The sequence below is a fragment of the Eleutherodactylus coqui genome, chromosome 13 (genome assembly GCF_035609145.1).
Source record: "Eleutherodactylus coqui strain aEleCoq1 chromosome 13, aEleCoq1.hap1, whole genome shotgun sequence".
Lineage (NCBI taxonomy): Eukaryota > Metazoa > Chordata > Amphibia > Anura > Eleutherodactylidae > Eleutherodactylus > Eleutherodactylus coqui.
The window spans coordinates 40,252,051-40,270,076 of NC_089849.1; the positions used below are offsets into that span (position 1 = coordinate 40,252,051).

The 18,026-nt window shown below is 44.3% G+C and overlaps 1 protein-coding gene across 3 annotated transcripts in view; it reads right to left on the reverse strand.

Annotated features, from left to right (window-relative positions):
• RARA (retinoic acid receptor alpha) overlaps positions 1-18,026 on the reverse strand; it is a 119,791-nt gene that overhangs the window by 9,870 nt on the left and 91,895 nt on the right. For all 3 annotated transcript variants that reach the window (XM_066587348.1, XM_066587349.1, XM_066587347.1), the window contains 2 exons: positions 7,276-7,424; positions 1,212-1,353 (listed from right to left, as the gene is read on the reverse strand). In XM_066587348.1, the coding sequence (XP_066443445.1) occupies positions 1,212-1,353; positions 7,276-7,424 (291 nt within the window). The remainder of the gene's footprint in view (positions 1-1,211; positions 1,354-7,275; positions 7,425-18,026) is intronic.

Genomic DNA, 18,026 nt, shown 5'->3' on the forward strand with positions numbered 1-18,026 from the left:
ATATGTATATGGCAATGAAGATAAGACAGACACGTTGGAGATAACAGGACCTGCACTGCGGAGCAGTTATCTGCCACATAACGTGGTCTGTGGTCTAAGCAGCGTGACAAAGAACGAGGCCTCAGTGCAAGTCAGGCCACCATGTTTTCCACATGTCAGAACTTCTGGTTAAGATTACAGATGGAGTAGTGTATATTGCAGCGCATTACGCTACAGATTACCATCCTTATCTCACGCTGCTAAACTTAAATGTGTCCTGATGGGTCTAAGACACTACGGGTTAATCTCTTAATCCTTAAGGCTTTGCCACGCACACGGATTGCATATATTTCACACGCAGTAAACATTGTTCATATAGTATGGGGCTCACAGTTGAGATCTCCAGAAAAAAAAAAAAGGCGTTTTCGTGAACTCTGGAGGAGACCATGAAAAAGTAGCCCCGCACCACTCTCTTATGAAAGCGGTCTAAGGGTATGTTCACACATAAACTGCGTCAAAATCTGCACTGATGGTGCAGATCAGCAGCTGATTTCATCCCTTATACTTAAGGGCTAAAAATTCGCTTAAAAGCCATCGTTTGAGCGATAATCACTCAGTGTAAATGCTCCCATCTTTCACTCTTCGGCTGAACGATGATTTTTAGGTGAGCATAAAATCCATGGTTCAGCCGGGGAGAAGATAACACAGAGTGCATGCTGTGTTTGCTGTCCATGGGGCTGTATTCTCCATGGGGCTGTATTCTCCAGGGGAGCGCCGATTACATTGTATTCAGCTTGGAGCCCCTTTGCAGAACAAAGGTGCTGAATGCAGAGAACAGACCACCTATTGTTCTCAACATACAGGTGTCGGAGGCTCATTTAGATGCAAATAAAGGTAATTAGCTGCTAATGGACATTATTGTCCATTAGCAGTTTATACAAAACAATCACTCAAAACCTATCTTTTGAACGATTATCTTTGCATGTAAATGGGCCTTTAGTACTAGAAAGGGGGTCCCATGTACAAAAGGTATTGCACACTCATTATCAAGCAATGGCTGAATCCCTTGTTAGGTCAATCACATGTCAAATCAGTTGACCCAATGTACGGCAATGATGGGCAGGTCAAAAATTATTTTCAGGAGAAATTCTCTTTGCATCTAATTGGTTCACAAGTCGCTCAACTCTTAATAATTAAGGATTAGTAATAGGACACATGTACACGTCACTCACATTCTTTGGACATGCCAACCTCGAAGCATTTCTGTAGCCGGCAGTACTGGCAGCGGTTCCGCGTTACTTTGTTGATGATGCAGTTCTTGTCTCGGTGACATGTGTACACCATGTTTTTCTGTATGCTGCGCCGGAAAAAACCCTAAAAAAATACCAAGAAATAAATCATCATCCATAAATGATCCAGCAACAAAATAGAGCATGCTGCGATTTTTCTTCTGCTTGCGGAATACGCAATTGGTATCCGCGAGAGCGAAGGAAAAAATCAAAAGCTCATGCCTTTCAATGCCTGCGTTTTGCTACAGATCCTCCATGCAGACGGCGATCATGGATTCTGCAATCAGGGGGTCTTACACAGCACAGACAGATTCTAACCCTTTGTGCCAACCATCTGCTATTTCTTGGGAATGTATGAATAAATTGACAAGTGGGTGTTACTTATTCTCCTGTCTACCTTCATTGGATTGATTGGACAGTATCAGAGTATCTTACTCCCTGGTCAAGGGGAATAGTAAAAGCCCAATATCAGAGTATACATTTCCAGGAGGATCAACAGATGAAGCGCACAATGCAGATGTGTTTTTATATTTATATATATATATATATATATATATATATATATATATATATATATATATATATATATATATATATATATATATACATACACACATACATACACTGCCAGTTCATTCTGTTTTGTACATACCTGAGTTCCCCAAGAACTCCGCATTGTGCCATTCATCTGTCGATTGAGATTGTATATATGTGTATGTATATATGTGTATGTATATATATATATATATATATATATATATATATAGATATAGATATATATATAGATATTGATAGATATAGATAGATAAGATATATGTATGTATATAATGTATTCCTGTTTTGGGGGGGGCTTTAACTCTCTCCCTTCCTGTGCTCATGACTTCACATATCGCAGCCACTTAACCCCATCACTTAATCTAATCATCCTATAGCTCAACCACTGTTTCTCTTTAAAAGGGTAAAAAGGCTTCAGTGGATGAACACAATCAGATAAATCAGAAATATATGACTAAGAAGCTCGAAGACCCAAACATAGGGCAAGGCGGTCTGGAGTTAAAACCACTTAAAAACCTTGCCATGAGTGACATTTATGACGATCAGCGAGCCATTAAAATGATTGGTGTGAGTCTATTTTATGGCTCACGTAAAGAATTATTCCTTAGTTCAGTATCTTTAGAAATATATGGCATTACTTCTCTTGTACCGATCCTGCGTCACAGTCTGTATTATACTCTGGAGCTGCATTCACAATTCTGCAACTTTCAGAGCTGAACTCAATCATCCTGCCTGGCTACATGTGTGCACCGAGCTTTCTCTGGTGAGCTATACACTTGGCATCTGTACAGTAATGTAATGTAATGTAGAGGGGAAAATAACTCTTTGCTGTTTTATAGGAGGGTGTGGGCTTGTCAAACTTGTTGACTGTTTCCAATAAATAGTAGTGGAATCATGACTGTAGCTCTGGACTATGGACGGACGGATGGATGGATGGGTATAGATAGATTCTCCACCTGCAACTGATGAATCTGCAGCTGCTCAACCTAAACAATCTGAACAAGCCAACCGTGTCAAATCACATTACAGATAACATCCAGAGTTCTAATAGATGTGTGTTGTTATCCTGTGATCCCGAGTCCCACGCTGAGTGAACATCGCAGCAGCGAGAGCAGGCGGACTCCTTACATGAGAAAGAGCCTCTTATCCACTCTGAATGAGGCCCCAGCAGGATGGCGAACGCTATCTGTAGAGCTGCGGAGCACAATACCAGCCCAAGGCCCTGTGTGTGTGGCTGGGCATTTAGGAAAGTGATGACCCGGGATTTACTCTGCTCCACTAAAGCCGATCTTCAGCAATCCTAATTAATAGCCTTAAGGTGCGCTGACCCGTAGCGATTATTGCCAACATTCAACCAAAAATGACTGAAAGTAGTCAGAAATGGCTGATAACAGGGATCAATCGTAAATAGAGATTAAAGGGAACCTGTCACCAGGTTCGTGCTGCCCAAACCACGGGACAGGTATAGATGTCCATTGCACCCATGTGTGTGTTTCAGAATAAACAGACTTTGAAGTTTGACTTGGAACGGAACTCAGAGTCACTTGGACGGGCTACGCTGACCTCTCCCCACCCGCTGACAGCTGCCTCCCATCTAATGTCTAAGGAGAGGGCTGTCAGTCTACATGATGCCAGTGGGAAAAGGATGGAGTGGCACTGCCCCCATTACCCGAAGCTGTGTTTCGACTCAAACTTTAAAGTCTGTTTATTCCGTACACAGACAGCTGTTTGGGGGGTTTTGCCCCTCATCAGAGTGCAGTAGGACCCTGGCTTGGCTAGTGAGAGGCCTATGATATGGGGGTATTAGTGTATCTTGACGCCACCGGAATTCCTGGTGGAGCCAAGATACAAGGAGTTTGACAGGGGGTTGACGGCCCCTGTTCATGATTGGCTGTAGGGCATTGTCCCCTTTCTCGGGCTTACAGGTCCTGGTGTTTTTCGCAGTGCTGAGTGTAGCAGGCGTCCAAGCAACCACGCTTTCACTGTCCCTGCCGGCCCGTTTTCTGCCTTACAGAATTTTCCTGCTGGGCCAGCTCTCACCTCCGCTGCATTAGAAGGGGCTGCTGTGACTGTCCCTGTGGACCCTTCCATGCTGGGAGTGTAGGGGAGCCGCGGGAGGACAGCAACTGCAAACTTTAGTATACATGGCCCCCCCTGTCGCCGGCACCGCTGGCACTCTGCACAGCTCACCGTTCCATGCGTCTGAAGTCAGGATCGGTGACCGATGCGCCCCACAGCACAGCGTTCTGAAGTTCGCCGGCCCACAGGTCAGCGCTCCCTCACACAGCAGCGCTGCAGAGTGCAGGCTGACCGATCTCCCCTACCTCCGCTGACCACCACAATCTCTCATTAGTACCAAGCGCTGCCTCTCAGCCTTCCTCCACGGCGGCCGGCGCTGGCTACAGGAGCTGTGAGGGAGAGGCTGGGGAGAATGCAGGACAGCCAATCAGTAACAGGGAGCGTCAATTCTTTGTCAAAATCCTTGTATCTTGGCTCCACCTGTACTTGTGGTGGCGTCAAGATACACTAATACCTGACATGGGTTGGGAGGGTTAACATCACTGCTTAAGGCTGGATTCCCCCACAGTGTTTTCCCGGCAGAAATCTCGCGGTTTGGCCGCAGCAAAAAAACGGGAGATTTCCGCCGCGAAAGCACTGCTTCAAAATCTGCGGCACTTAGCTGGCTGGCTAATCCCGGGATTAGTGGCCGCAGGAGGATTTGCCATGGTGAAATTACAGACGGAATTTCTGCGGCAAATCCGCCCTGTGTGAACTCAGCCTAAGGAGAGCATCAAGAAGGTGAGTGAGGAGACTGTCTAAAGGGTCAGGTATTGAATTGAAGGAATGTGTTTATCCAATAGGTGGCGATGCAGAGGTATTGTTCCATCTCCCTTATTTGCATATTACACAGAGGAGCATGGATGGCCTTATAAGTCTCCTCACTCACCTTCTTGGTGCTCTCCTTAAGAAGTGATGTTACCCCTCCCGACTCACAATATTATATGTTATAATCATTAATATCTTCAAAAGGGTTGTTGATCGGGGGAATAATTCCGATTGCCAGATTGGAGTCAGGAAGGATTTTTTTTCCAGTAAATGTGGAAAACTGGCTTCTACCTCATTAAGAGGTTTTTTTGCCTTCCTCTGGATCAACATTGGGGAAGTAATAGGCTGAACTGGATGGACATATGTCTTTTTGCGGGATTACACACTATGAATGCAAACCAGAAACCGGCTCCTCTGCAGAGGCTCCCATGTACAGACTGGCTGGAAACCACAACTGATTCACAGAAAATGAGAAAGTCCAGCATTGGGTTAAAAGCTTTATTAGCTGATCCAGACAGACATGGAGGAACAAAAGGACATGTGCCGTCTTACATGTTTCAGGCAAGCATGTTGCCCTTAATCATAGACCAATATAGCTGTCATGGGTTCAGGCAGCATGAATTTGGTGACAGGTTCCCTTTAAATGTCAAAAGCCCTTTTTAATGGGCACTAAAACTATGTATGCCTCTTTAGGGTATGTCCACATGTCCTGCATATTAAAAGTGCAGTTTTTGTAGCAAACCCACAGCATTTACACAACAAATGTCACCCTTTGCATTGCAAAAGACACAATTCTGCAGTGTAACCCACAGAATAAATGAACACACTACCAATTTCTGCATGGATTTTCCACAGCATGGAGGAGATTACATCTCACCTCTATTTGGCTGGTAATATAAATACCGCAGATTTACCGCACAGAAATTCGGCAGCATATCCACCCCATGCAACCATACCCTCAGGCCGGTCTCACACAAACGCGGTCGGTGCCCGCATAGAGGATCCGCAGCAAACGGCATGCATTGAAAAGTGTGTAAAAATCGCTTTTTGCTTTAGACTCGTGGAAATGAATTGTGTATTCCGCAAGCAAATGAAAAATCGCAGCAAGCTCTATTTTGCTGTGGATTCCATGCGGACGGCCTCCATTGAAGTTAATGGAGGCTGTCTCACCCGCAGCCCATCCACAATTGACATTGGGTACCTGCATCATGGCCTAGCGACGGCGTGGGAAATACAAATATTTAGTGAACTGATCTGCTCACATATATGAGCACAAAAACGTTGGCTAGGTGGCTGAACCCCCCTTGTGTAAATGGGGAGATGTGCAGTCAACCAATGATAGATGCACAGAGACGAACCATCCGCATGAAGCCGATCGTCTGCCGCATGCGAACGGCAAAGAACGAGCGCTCGTAGACATTGCGGAGCAATTCTTGGCCTGTGTACATGTGCAAGGGTGCGTTCACACAGGTGTTTGCTGAAATGCATTGCTTTTCACACTGTATTTACTGCAGATTCAGCCCAGTTTCAGCAGCGCTGGCATGCGTTATGCCTGCATTTTGGCTGCTGCAAAAAAAAAATCCATACTCACCGGACAGGTGCCGTCGGGGACTCTCTGGACCTCCGTGCAGGCTGCCTTCAGCAAGAGTTTGCTTTGATTGGTGACAGCCTGCTCAGCCAATCACAGCCAGCGCTGGATGCTCCAACATCCAGCGCTGGCTGTGATTAGAGCATCCAGTGCTGGCAGTGATTGGCTGAGCAGGCTGTCACTCAGCGGTGCTCAGCTAATCAGAGCAATCTCTTACTGGAGGCGGGGATTTAAATCTCCGTCGCTAACAAAAGATCCTCTGCCGGCTTGACAAGTGCCCGGCTGCACAGAGGTCTGGAGAGTTCCCGATGGTGCTGGCTAGGTGAGTATAGATTTTTCCCCCTCAGGTAGTGTAGCTAAGGTGTGTAGCGCTGCCCAAAATGCAGCACCAAGTTGCGCCGCGTTTTGGGCAGTGCTGAAATCGCTGCTCATTCATTTCAATAGGCGATGCAGGCCCGAAAACGGCCAAAGATGGAACATGCATCGCCGTCAAAGCGCAGCGTTAAAAAACGCTCGTGTGAGCAGCCCCAGTGAAATAAATGGGAGCATTGTACGGCGTTTAGCGCTGCCCTAAAAAGGCAGTGTTAAACTCTGTTAAAAACCGTCCATGTGAGAGAGGCCTAAGGGCGTGTTCACATGTAGCTGCTTTCACGCAGATTTTGTCACAGATTTTGATGCGGATCCGCAGCAGAATTCACACTTTCAAATGAATTCAAATCAAACCGGGTGAAATCTGCTGCAGATCTCCATCAGAATCTGGGACCAATTCTGCAGCCAATAAACGCACCCTATATTTTCACGTAGCGAGAAAAATCGCCGACTAAAAATGGTTGCCGATTTCTTGTTTGGAAAAATCGCTCGTGTGAATGAACGCATTGGAATCCAATGCTTCAAACGGTCACGATTTTTAGCGCCACCTAAAGACGCTCAGGTGAATAAGGCCTTCTAGTAGAATCCTCTTGCTGTAGCTGCTGTATATAACATCCCAACTACTTTGGATCAGTAATGCAACCACCAACCCCTGCACTGGGTACTTACCTTACAGCCCTCGCAGGCACTGACTCCATAATGATAACCGGAACTCTTGTCTTGACACACAAAACAGGGTTTATAGATTCTCGGAAGAGGTGGCGGTGATGGTGGACTGGGGACAATTTCCTCTGAACTGGTGCTCTGGGTCTCAATAGCTGAAGAGAGAAAAAAAATACAAAAAAAGCCAAAATAAATAATTCTGTATATAAAATACTAAGATATACTCCAGCTACATACAGTTATCTAATGACTAGTCCCTGTGTCGTAGAGGCTGACAATCTAATTCACCTAGCATATTTCATTGAAGCCAATTTCCTAGGAAGCTTCTGCACAAAGGAGGAAACTGGAGCAGCAAAGGAGATCCATGAGCACGAGGACAACCAAAGCTGCAATACTGAACGTGGGACTACAGAACATGAGATTTATGGCCTCTAGGCTGCTGATTTTGGTTGCGGAGCATCATGGGACTTTGCAACGTTACAAAGAAACAGAGCGAAGCTTTACTGGACACAAGTGTAGCAGATTTTATGTTGAAGTGATCCAATATTGGGGCTGATTTCCGTCCAACGATCTGGATTTACCGGATCCCCCGGGTGTTGAATTGGAAGAATTTCCCTGCAGCAGGAAACAGTGAGGCACCGCTGTGATAGACTTGGAGAGATTCACGAAAACTAATTTCTATACAAAGAAAGAAAAAAGTAAAAAACCTGAAATTTACACCAACGGAAACTGAAATGAGTCAGAGGCTGGTCTGTGTCTCCCCCGGAGCGGCACTGATTCACTGTAGGCTCCATCTACTTCACCAAGACGTCAGCCAATCATATGGCCGATAGTTCGGAGCTCGTACTGATTGTCTGTATGCGACTACTCTCTGATGTTGGTGATTAGTGATCATTTCATAACATGCCATTCAGGACAGTAAGAAAGCTGGATAGTTACCTGAAAGTTGTATGGATGCCCCATATTGACTGATACCCAACTATGCCAGACTCCGGAATGGCAGATTTGTGTAGTTAAAGGGGTTGTACCAAAATCAGCGTCTTGATAGGTGGGGGTCTCACCACTGAGATTCCCATCAATCCAGAGATTGGGGGTTCCACGTCTAACTCTTCTCATCACTGCAAACTCCCCTCTCGCAGTGAGGCAGAGTTTCAAGTGAACGATGGTACGCCATCTCCGGCCATCCCATTGAAAATGAATGGAGTGGCGCGTGCATGAAGTCTGCCGCTCCACTCAATCTCCTCCTCACTGCAGAGGAGGAGAGGGGGGTAAGGGATCCCTGTAGAATGGGGGTCTCAGCGGTGAGACACCCACAATCAGACTTATCAGCTTTCTAGATTTTGGTAAACTAATCAGCAATCCCCCTCCTTCCCAAGTCCTTACTAACTTTTTGCTGTTCAGGACACTAGGAAAGCTGGATGACTGCCATCAACAGATTTTCCGTCACACAGGGCAAATGATTCAATTAGCTGCCGTACACCTGCATTAATATATCCTGGCCAAGGCAAAGTGGCATTTTTGTGCCCCCCTGGCACATTCCTTGCAGCCCTCCCTTGCTACATGGAACTTGCATTGGTTGCCATATTGGTCGCCACCCAGCCATTCCAGACTCCTGATGGGAATCATTTGCAAGTCAGGACACTGGAAAAGCTGGGGAAGTCCGTATGGTTGAACAGGATTGATAACACCACACAAGACTTGGACAAAGTCTTGGAAGAGTTACTGGCGATAAATGATAAGCAGAAGGGCGATTAAGGTCAGATGTTTGTCAGTTGGGCAAATCCTCAACTTCAATGGGGTCTGAATGGAAAGCAGATGGAGGAGGAGGGGGGACAAAGTGAGTATTGTTATGTTACCAAGCGGAGAGACAAGCGGGGTTACAAAGAGAAGAGGCGCGGCCATCGCTAATACCAGACTCCTTATCAAATACTCTGTTATGGCAACAGCTCCAAACAAGCGCTCAAGGAGGGGATCACAGATGACGTAGGGGCAGGTTTACACATGGCGACTGTCGGAAATGTATCTGCTCCCTTAAATAAAGTTGCTATGTGTGTCTGTTTGAGAATGTATCAAATTTGGATCGTGAGAAATCAGAGCCCTTAAAATGTCTGGAAACTTAAGGGTGGATACTTCTGTATCTTAGTGCGCAAAAGGAAACTCGACTCTGCTACATCGCAGGTGGGTCATATTAGGACTTGCTAGGATTCGGAATACAACCCTATGAATCCCGATGTGTAAAGGACCGGCTATAACCGTGCTTAATCAATCACCGCAGCTTCCACCATAAAACACGCCGCCCAGTCCTGTCCGATCACAATAATTAGATCCTGGTAAAATCATAGTTTCTGTAGACTGGAGAGGGAAGCCATAATTACGGTGGTGCGGCCAGACACAGCGACACTGCTGCTCAACCTTTGCCCTGGAAGCAGTGAGTCAGGCGAGAGTCCCCGGCAAATACCGCAGCGTCACGGACAGCATGAAAATACGTCCTGACATCAGGACCAGCAGATTACTAATAGGGTAGCAATTGCATCTTCTCCAGGGGCTGCCGCCTACTTTCCTAGACTCCTGCATGACAAATCTGTCTAATTACAGTATGCATCCCTGCCTAATTGTGCTCATGTGCTGTTCAGGAGACTGGAAAGGCTGGGGCAACACTTTAGTAGTAGTTTAAGAAGATGGGCTAAGGGTGGGGAAGATGGGCTACGATCGGGGAAGAAGGGCTACGATCGGGGAAGAAGGGCTACGATCGGAGAAGAAGGGCTACGATCGGAGAAGAAGGGCTACGATCGGAGAAGAAGGGCTACGATCGGAGAAGAAGGGCTACGATCGGAGAAGAAGGGCTACGATCGGAGAAGAAGGGCTACGATCGGAGAAGAAGGGCTACGATCGGAGAAGAAGGGCTACGATCGGAGAAGAAGGGCTACGATCGGAGAAGAAGGGCTACGATCGGAGAAGAAGGGCTACGATCGGAGAAGAAGGGCTACGATCGGAGAAGAAGGGCTACGATCGGAGAAGGAGGGCTACGATCGGAGAAGGAGGGCTACGATCGGAGAAGGAGGGCTACGATCGGAGAAGGAGGGCTACGATCGGAGAAGGAGGGCTACGATCGGAGAAGGAGGGCTACGATCGGAGAAGGAGGGCTACGATCGGAGAAGGAGGGCTACGATCGGAGAAGGAGGGCTACGATCGGAGAAGAAGGGCTACGATCGGAGAAGAAGGGCTACGATCGGAGAAGAAGGGCTACGATCGGAGAAGGAGGGCTACGATCGGAGAAGGAGGGCTACGATCGGAGAAGGAGGGCTACGATCGGAGAAGGAGGGCTACGATCGGAGAAGGAGGGCTACGATCGGAGAAGGAGGGCTACGATCGGAGAAGGAGGGCTACGATCGGAGAAGGAGGGCTACGAGCGGAGAAGGAGGGCTACGAGCGGAGAAGAAGGGCTACGAGCGGAGAAGAAGGGCTACGAGCGGAGAAGAAGGGCTACGAGCGGAGAAGAAGGGCTACGAGCGGAGAAGAAGGGCTACGAGCGGAGAAGAAGGGCTACGAGCGGAGAAGAAGGGCTACGAGCGGAGAAGAAGGGCTACGAGCGGAGAAGAAGGGCTACGAGCGGAGAAGAAGGGCTACGAGCGGAGAAGAAGGGCTACGAGCGGAGAAGAAAGGCTACGAGCGGAGAAGAAAGGCTACGAGCGGAGAAGAAGGGCTACGAGCGGAGAGGATGGGCTACGAGCGGAGAAGAAGGGCTACGAGCGGAGAAGAAGGGCTACGAGCGGAGAGGAAGGGCTACGAGCGGAGAGGATGGGCTACGAGCGGAGAGGATGGGCTACGAGCGGAGAGGATGGGCTACGAGCGGAGAGGATGGGCTACGAACAGAGAGGATGTAGAGCGGAGAAGATGGGCTAAGAGCGGAAAAAATGGACGAGAGCGGAGAGGGCTAAATAGAATAACTGGATAAAGGAGGTTTTCCTTTAAATAGGCCCTGCCATCTCTACGGACATGACCGTTTTAGGCCACATTCACACCTGCGGCATAGAATTCTGAATGAAACAGCGCAGCAAGTTGTGCGATTTCATTTGGGAAAATGCCGGAGGGCAGGGCAGCGGCTGGAAGAACCCCATTATAGTCCATCCAATCTGCACGGTCTGATTCCATCATAGGATGAATGTGTTTGGGCAGGGATTCTGTTTTCCTGTTCCCATAATGGAGCAAGAGAAAAGAATCCTAAATGTAAGCCCGAATACAAATGTGAGAGGACCTTAGTGAACCCTTGTAGTCCTCACAATGTAACGATTCTGGGTCATCTTCTCTTTGTGTTATGCTGTTCCTCTGTTATTCCTCCTACAAACGTATGAATATTTTGACAAGTGGAAGTTACCAGCTGGAGGCGTGTCTATACTGATTCCCACACTGTCCAATCAGTGCTGACTCATGGGACACATCCCACTATGAAGAGGAACGGTAACGCCCAGTTGTCAATTTATTCAGAGGATTGTTATACTAAGGCTAGGTACACACTAGCTGTAAGTGTGAGTGGTGTCCATGAGGCTATAGACCTATAAGGGGAAGTGTGCGGCCTGCGGGATTAACACGAGCAGCACACGGCCCCAAATGTGGCTGTGCACCGGAAGCCTATGAGGATACTGCCCCTTTAAATATCGCCTGATATTTCTGTTGTAAGTTTTTGGGCAACTTACTTGCGCTTTAATGGGAGACATTGCCTAAATACAATATATAAGTCTATGGCGCAGTCTGTGGGATTAACACGGACAGCACACAGTCCCAAATATAGTATACCGGAGCCCTATGAGGAATACAACAGAAATGTCAGGAGATATTTAAAGGGGCAGTATCCTCATAGGCTTCCGGTGCACAACCACATTTGGGGTCGTGTGCTGCCCGTGTTAATCCCGCAGGCCGCACACTTCCCCTTATAGGTCTATAGCCTCATGGACACCACTCACGTGTATGTGTATATATGACTGACATATATATATATATATATATATATATATATATATATATATATATATATATATATATATATATGTGTATATATGACTGACTGATATATATATATATGTGTATATATGACTGACTGATATATATATATATATATATATATATATATATATGTGTATATATGACTGACTGATATATATATATATATATATGTGTATATATGACTGACTGATATATATATATATATATATATATATATATGTGTATATATGACTGACTGATATATATATATATATATATATATATATATGTGTATATATGACTGACTGATATATATATATATATATATATATATGTGTATATATGACTGACTGATATATATATATATATATATATATGTGTATATATGACTGACTGATATATATATATATGTGTATATATGACTGACTGATATATATATATATATATATATATATATATATATATATGTGTATATATGACTGACTGATATATATATATATATATATGTGTATATATGACTGACTGATATATATATATATATATATATATATATGTGTATATATGACTGACTGATATATATATATATATATATATATATATGTGTATATATGACTGACTGATATATATATATATATATATATATATGTGTATATATGACTGACTGATATATATATATATATATATATATATGTGTATATATGACTGACTGATATATATATATATATATATATATATATGTGTATATATGACTGACTGATATATATATATATATATATATATATGTGTATATATGACTGACTGATATATATATATATATATATATATATGTGTATATATGACTGACTGATATATATATATATGTGTATATATGACTGACTTATATATATATATATATATATATATATATATATATATATGTGTGTATATATGACTGACTGATATATATATATATATATATGTGTATATATGACTGACTGATATATATATATATATATATATGTGTATATATGACTGACTGATATATATATATATATATGTGTATATATGACTGACTGATATATATATATATATGTGTATATATGACTGACTGATATATATATATATGTGTATATATGACTGACTGATATATATATATGTGTATATATGACTGACTGATATATATATATATATATATATATATATATATATATATATATATATATAGCACAGTACTTCAACACCTGCAGCTGGGGGAAAGCAAGAATCGGACAGGTTGGACCATCATCCATATCATTTCCCTTAGAGATAATTGGCATCGGAGATGCTGAATGATTGTTTTTCGTCGGCAGCTATCTATGGCCATGTATCCATGGGGAGTTATATAGGGAAACCATACACAATGAAGACTGATTACAGCGCGGCTTCCCCTCGGCGAATACGTTCCCACAATTAAAAGGACGCCACTTTTGACAACATGGATAACAAACGCGCAGATCTTCCTCTCTAGGCCTGGCTCAATTAAAGAGATGGAAACAAAGGAACAATTTTTCTGATGTAGCCTATAACTTGGGGGTAGCGCTGATGAGGCAGAGGATGGGTCTTAATTACTGTCCGCGCTAATTGTGAAGTGGAGTTAATAGCATCTGACAAGTCTAATAATATTATACTGCGATTAGACGGAATCCATAGAAGCAGGTGCAGGGGAAACGGAAACAGATATCCCTAGGGCGCCATGGCCTCTATTCACATCAGTCCTTGTTTGTAAGTGGCACGGGGGCATTAAACCCCCAGGCGAGAGACTGCGTCTTAATATTTTGGTGCCATGATGTGCCTATTAATATGATAATATCATTGAAATTGGATATTCCTGCCATTATGAGCAGCGATCGCCGCAATAAAGCCAGAATTATTTACATCTCACTCTAGTAGAACCGCACTGTGACATCAACCAACAACTTCCAAACTCGGCTCTGCTACATCGGAATACTAGAACAGTTCCAGGAACAGTTATTATGCAAGGCGGGTACTAGGAACCTCTCACACAATACACCAGGATATTTATACAAAACACAATACAGAAATGTGCCCGTCATCTCCCTCCCCCAGCGGATCATATTAACGTCCTCGTATAACCCCGGCCCCGATTGTCAGTTGATCCTGAGTCACTACCTAATCTCTCAAAGTCCTGCTTAAAAAAAGAAGCCGTGACGGCCGACACCCTCCAGCGCAGCATTGATGAGTAGAGCGTGACTTGTAGAATGTACACAATTAGGTATATAGTCGCGGTGGCCATATACGGACACTGCTATATACAATGCAGCCATTTCGGGGGTAAGGGTCCGAGTAGCGACCGAGGAAGAGAATCGAGGATTACAGACAATAATTGCGTAAAAGATGCAAGTAATGTTCATCGCTGGCGAATCTGACAGCTTATACATTTGAAGGATATCCCATAAATGTATGGGAGGTTATAGTTTTCCTCTTTTTGCTAAATGAGTTGCAATACTAGACATGGCCAGTGAACAAGAGTGGCGCTGTTCTGTGGTACAAAAACGTAAAACTAGCCAGATCAACTAGTCTATGAGCACACGTGTTCTCAGCGAGGAGTAAAGGTGACCGTTCGTGTGTTCGGCAGATAGCTACAGGCTGGACCACGGAAAAGTAGCCGGCATCTGGCTTAAAGAAAATCTGTTTATTTTGCCCATAACAACCAATCACAGCGCAGCTTTCATCTCTTACACTGCTGAGGTAAAATGAAAGCTGCGCCGTCATTGGTTGCTACAGGCAACATAGATGTTTTCTTGGGATACGTTCACACAGCATATTTACACATGTAAAAAAAAAAGAAATCAATGGGTTCTATTCACGCATGTGTGAATGAGTGCTAAGAGTGTGGTGCTAGGCTACATTTCCGTGACCCACCCTGTACCTCTCCCGACTTCCTAAAACACATGAACATTCAATTTGGCAGAGCGTTAATCTGTCGAAGGGTCGGGCATGATGTCTAAAGCCGAGTTACCGCCATACCCAGAGGGAAATTGGCAACTTCAGGCAATTATAGTCTACTGTGTATGGTGGCACCCTAACCAATCTCCAAGTCGCTGCCAATGGGTGCAGAGCGCTCACAGTGAGAAGAAAAGGGGCACACAGGACCCCTGTTCTCTGAATCTATGGTGGTCTCAGCAGCCTGAACTGATCAGACTTTTACCATCTATCCTATGGGCAGATGATGAAAGTCCATCTTGGTATACCCCTTTACGGATCCTATACACAGAATGTAAGGGGCTCGCCGTCACGGCCATATTACTGCTCTGTATGGCCTCCATGTTACAGCATACCGAGCCTTCATACAGCACTCAAAGCAGTGTATGGGGTCATGCAATCTCCGTACCATGCGGCGGAATATGTAGGCGCTATATAAATGAATAGCTCTACATGCTTCCGAAGAATATGCAGTTTGCTCCATTCGATGCCGAGTTAGGGCTTTTTTTCCGCCACGATTACGCTGTGTTTTTTTTCCAAATGTCAATGGGACTTTCTAATGTTAAAATCGCATTGCACAAAAATCGCAGCAACGCAAACTTGCAATTTTTAACGAAATCGCAGCGAAAAAAAAAAAACGCTAGTGGGTAAAAGCCCTTATAGAGTTATGAAAACATTGCTAGCAGGGTAGTACATATCTATAGCGCCGCGTCATACAGCCTATGGCAGCACACTGAGGCAGACTTCACACGGGAGTATTTGCACATGCAAAATCTGCGAACTCATTAGACTTAATTAACCAATTCAATGGCTGGGCACATCGGTGCGTATTTTTTGCTTACACAATGGTGCACAACTTTTGCGCGCGCGGTAAAATAAATTGATGTATGTGCAAAAAAGCAACGTTCGTTCTGCAAAAACGCAGCACTCATGCACTCACTCATATCAAGCACACATACGCTCATATCAAGCTGGCCTGAGTACCCATAGGAATAAATGGACTAAGGTGGTGACCCCCCTAGCTAAAGATCAAAGAAGACCCCAGTCTTATACATCAGAGATGGTCTGGGCTCATGGCCTCCGCACCCATCTCTATCTTCCGCCATGTCAGTAGTAAGATAACACTGTCCATCTGCTTCACTCCTGACAGGACGCAGAGCAGACGTATGGCAATTACCAATTAACGGACATACCCGAACTTCTAGTTGGATTATTCAGGTACTTTCAGGTCACTCAAGCTACATAATACCAACACGTGCGGCACGTATAACCTACACTCACAAGCTCATTATAGCAATTGGCCCATAATACGGCTTTACCAGACAGAGGAGGTGACATGATATACAAATGGAACTGCAGCCTATACACGGCATTGTAGAACCGTGTATATACTCTCACTTATGTGTATGTTGTTGTGTCGGCACTCTATATCATTTCTTCGAATCCCTTGCCTGAACAAGTGTCGGTCTTCACTGTCGTTCTTGCATTCTATTCGTGAAACAGCATGCTTTGGGCTGTTCTGACAAGGCCGGGCCATCTAAATGATGAATACTGACAGTATTGACCCTAGCCTAAAAGTAACATGTGTTGTCATGAATGGCAGGTATAAACAGTAATCAATGCAATAACTGCGCACCATCGTAACAAGATTCCTCGGACAAGAGTAATAGGATGTTTACACAACTCCGCAAACAGTAATTCCTGCAGGACAGGCCCCATTACAGGCAGCTTCAACTTACGTTCAATGAACTTCAAGGAAGTGTCAGATAAGTGGAGGAGACAGCACTTACTGCTATCTAATCAATAGCACAAAACACATGGCGACCAAATCGTGGCCGCCCGACCTCCAGGCGTCATGGATGGAAACAAGTGGTGCAGCCAATCAGATGGCTGCCTTTATTTCGGCTACACTGGAGTAATAACAGAAGGACTCTTGGTTGCTACAGGCAACTACTCCATTTTGTAAAACTAGTTTTTATACATGTAGACCATCCAGCGCTGATGAGTGACCATCTAAAAGGGGAATATTCTTAACTCATTGCTTAAATTTCTAGAAAAATTGTAATTTTTATGCTTTTAAATCCTTTTTAACCAATGTTAGGTTATTTTATCATTTTTTTTTTCCTTATTCGCATTCACCCGAAAAAACAAGCATTCTCCCGGGTCATAGGAAGTCCGCTGAATTCTGAATTTAGCTTTGGACATAAATGGAGAGGAAAACACTCCAAACTCTAAATGTATAACATAGAGTTTCTTGATGTTCTCTGCACGGAAAAGTAGTGCAGCACCGCACTCTTACGAAGGCTGCCTAAAAGAAGATCTGTCTTTGTTGCCCTTAGCAACCAATCACAGCGTAGCTTTCATTTTACCTCAGCAGTGAAAGAAATGAAAGCTGTGCTGTGATTGGTTGCTATGGGCAACAAAGACAGATTCTTTTCTAGACAGCTCTTATAAGGATGCGTTGCCGGGATACTTTTCCGTAACCCCCATTGTATTTATCTGTGTGTATATATATGTATAAATACACGCAGGCCCACATACACATTCATACATGTACACAGGCTGAACGCATCGTAGGATCAAAACCGGCCAAGGCCTCCTTCATGCAGTTCTTTTGTGGTATTTTTGAGGCTTGCAAAAAAAAGCCATAAATTTCATACGTTTTTGAGCAGCTCTTTTTTTTTAAAATATGTTTTTTTTTCCAGACGTGCCTTTTTTCTATAGAGAAGCGTTTTGGGGGAAAGCATTAAAAAAAGCACAGCAGGTTACATTTAACCCTTTCCAATCCACTGTCTGACGTCTGAAGACATTCTGAT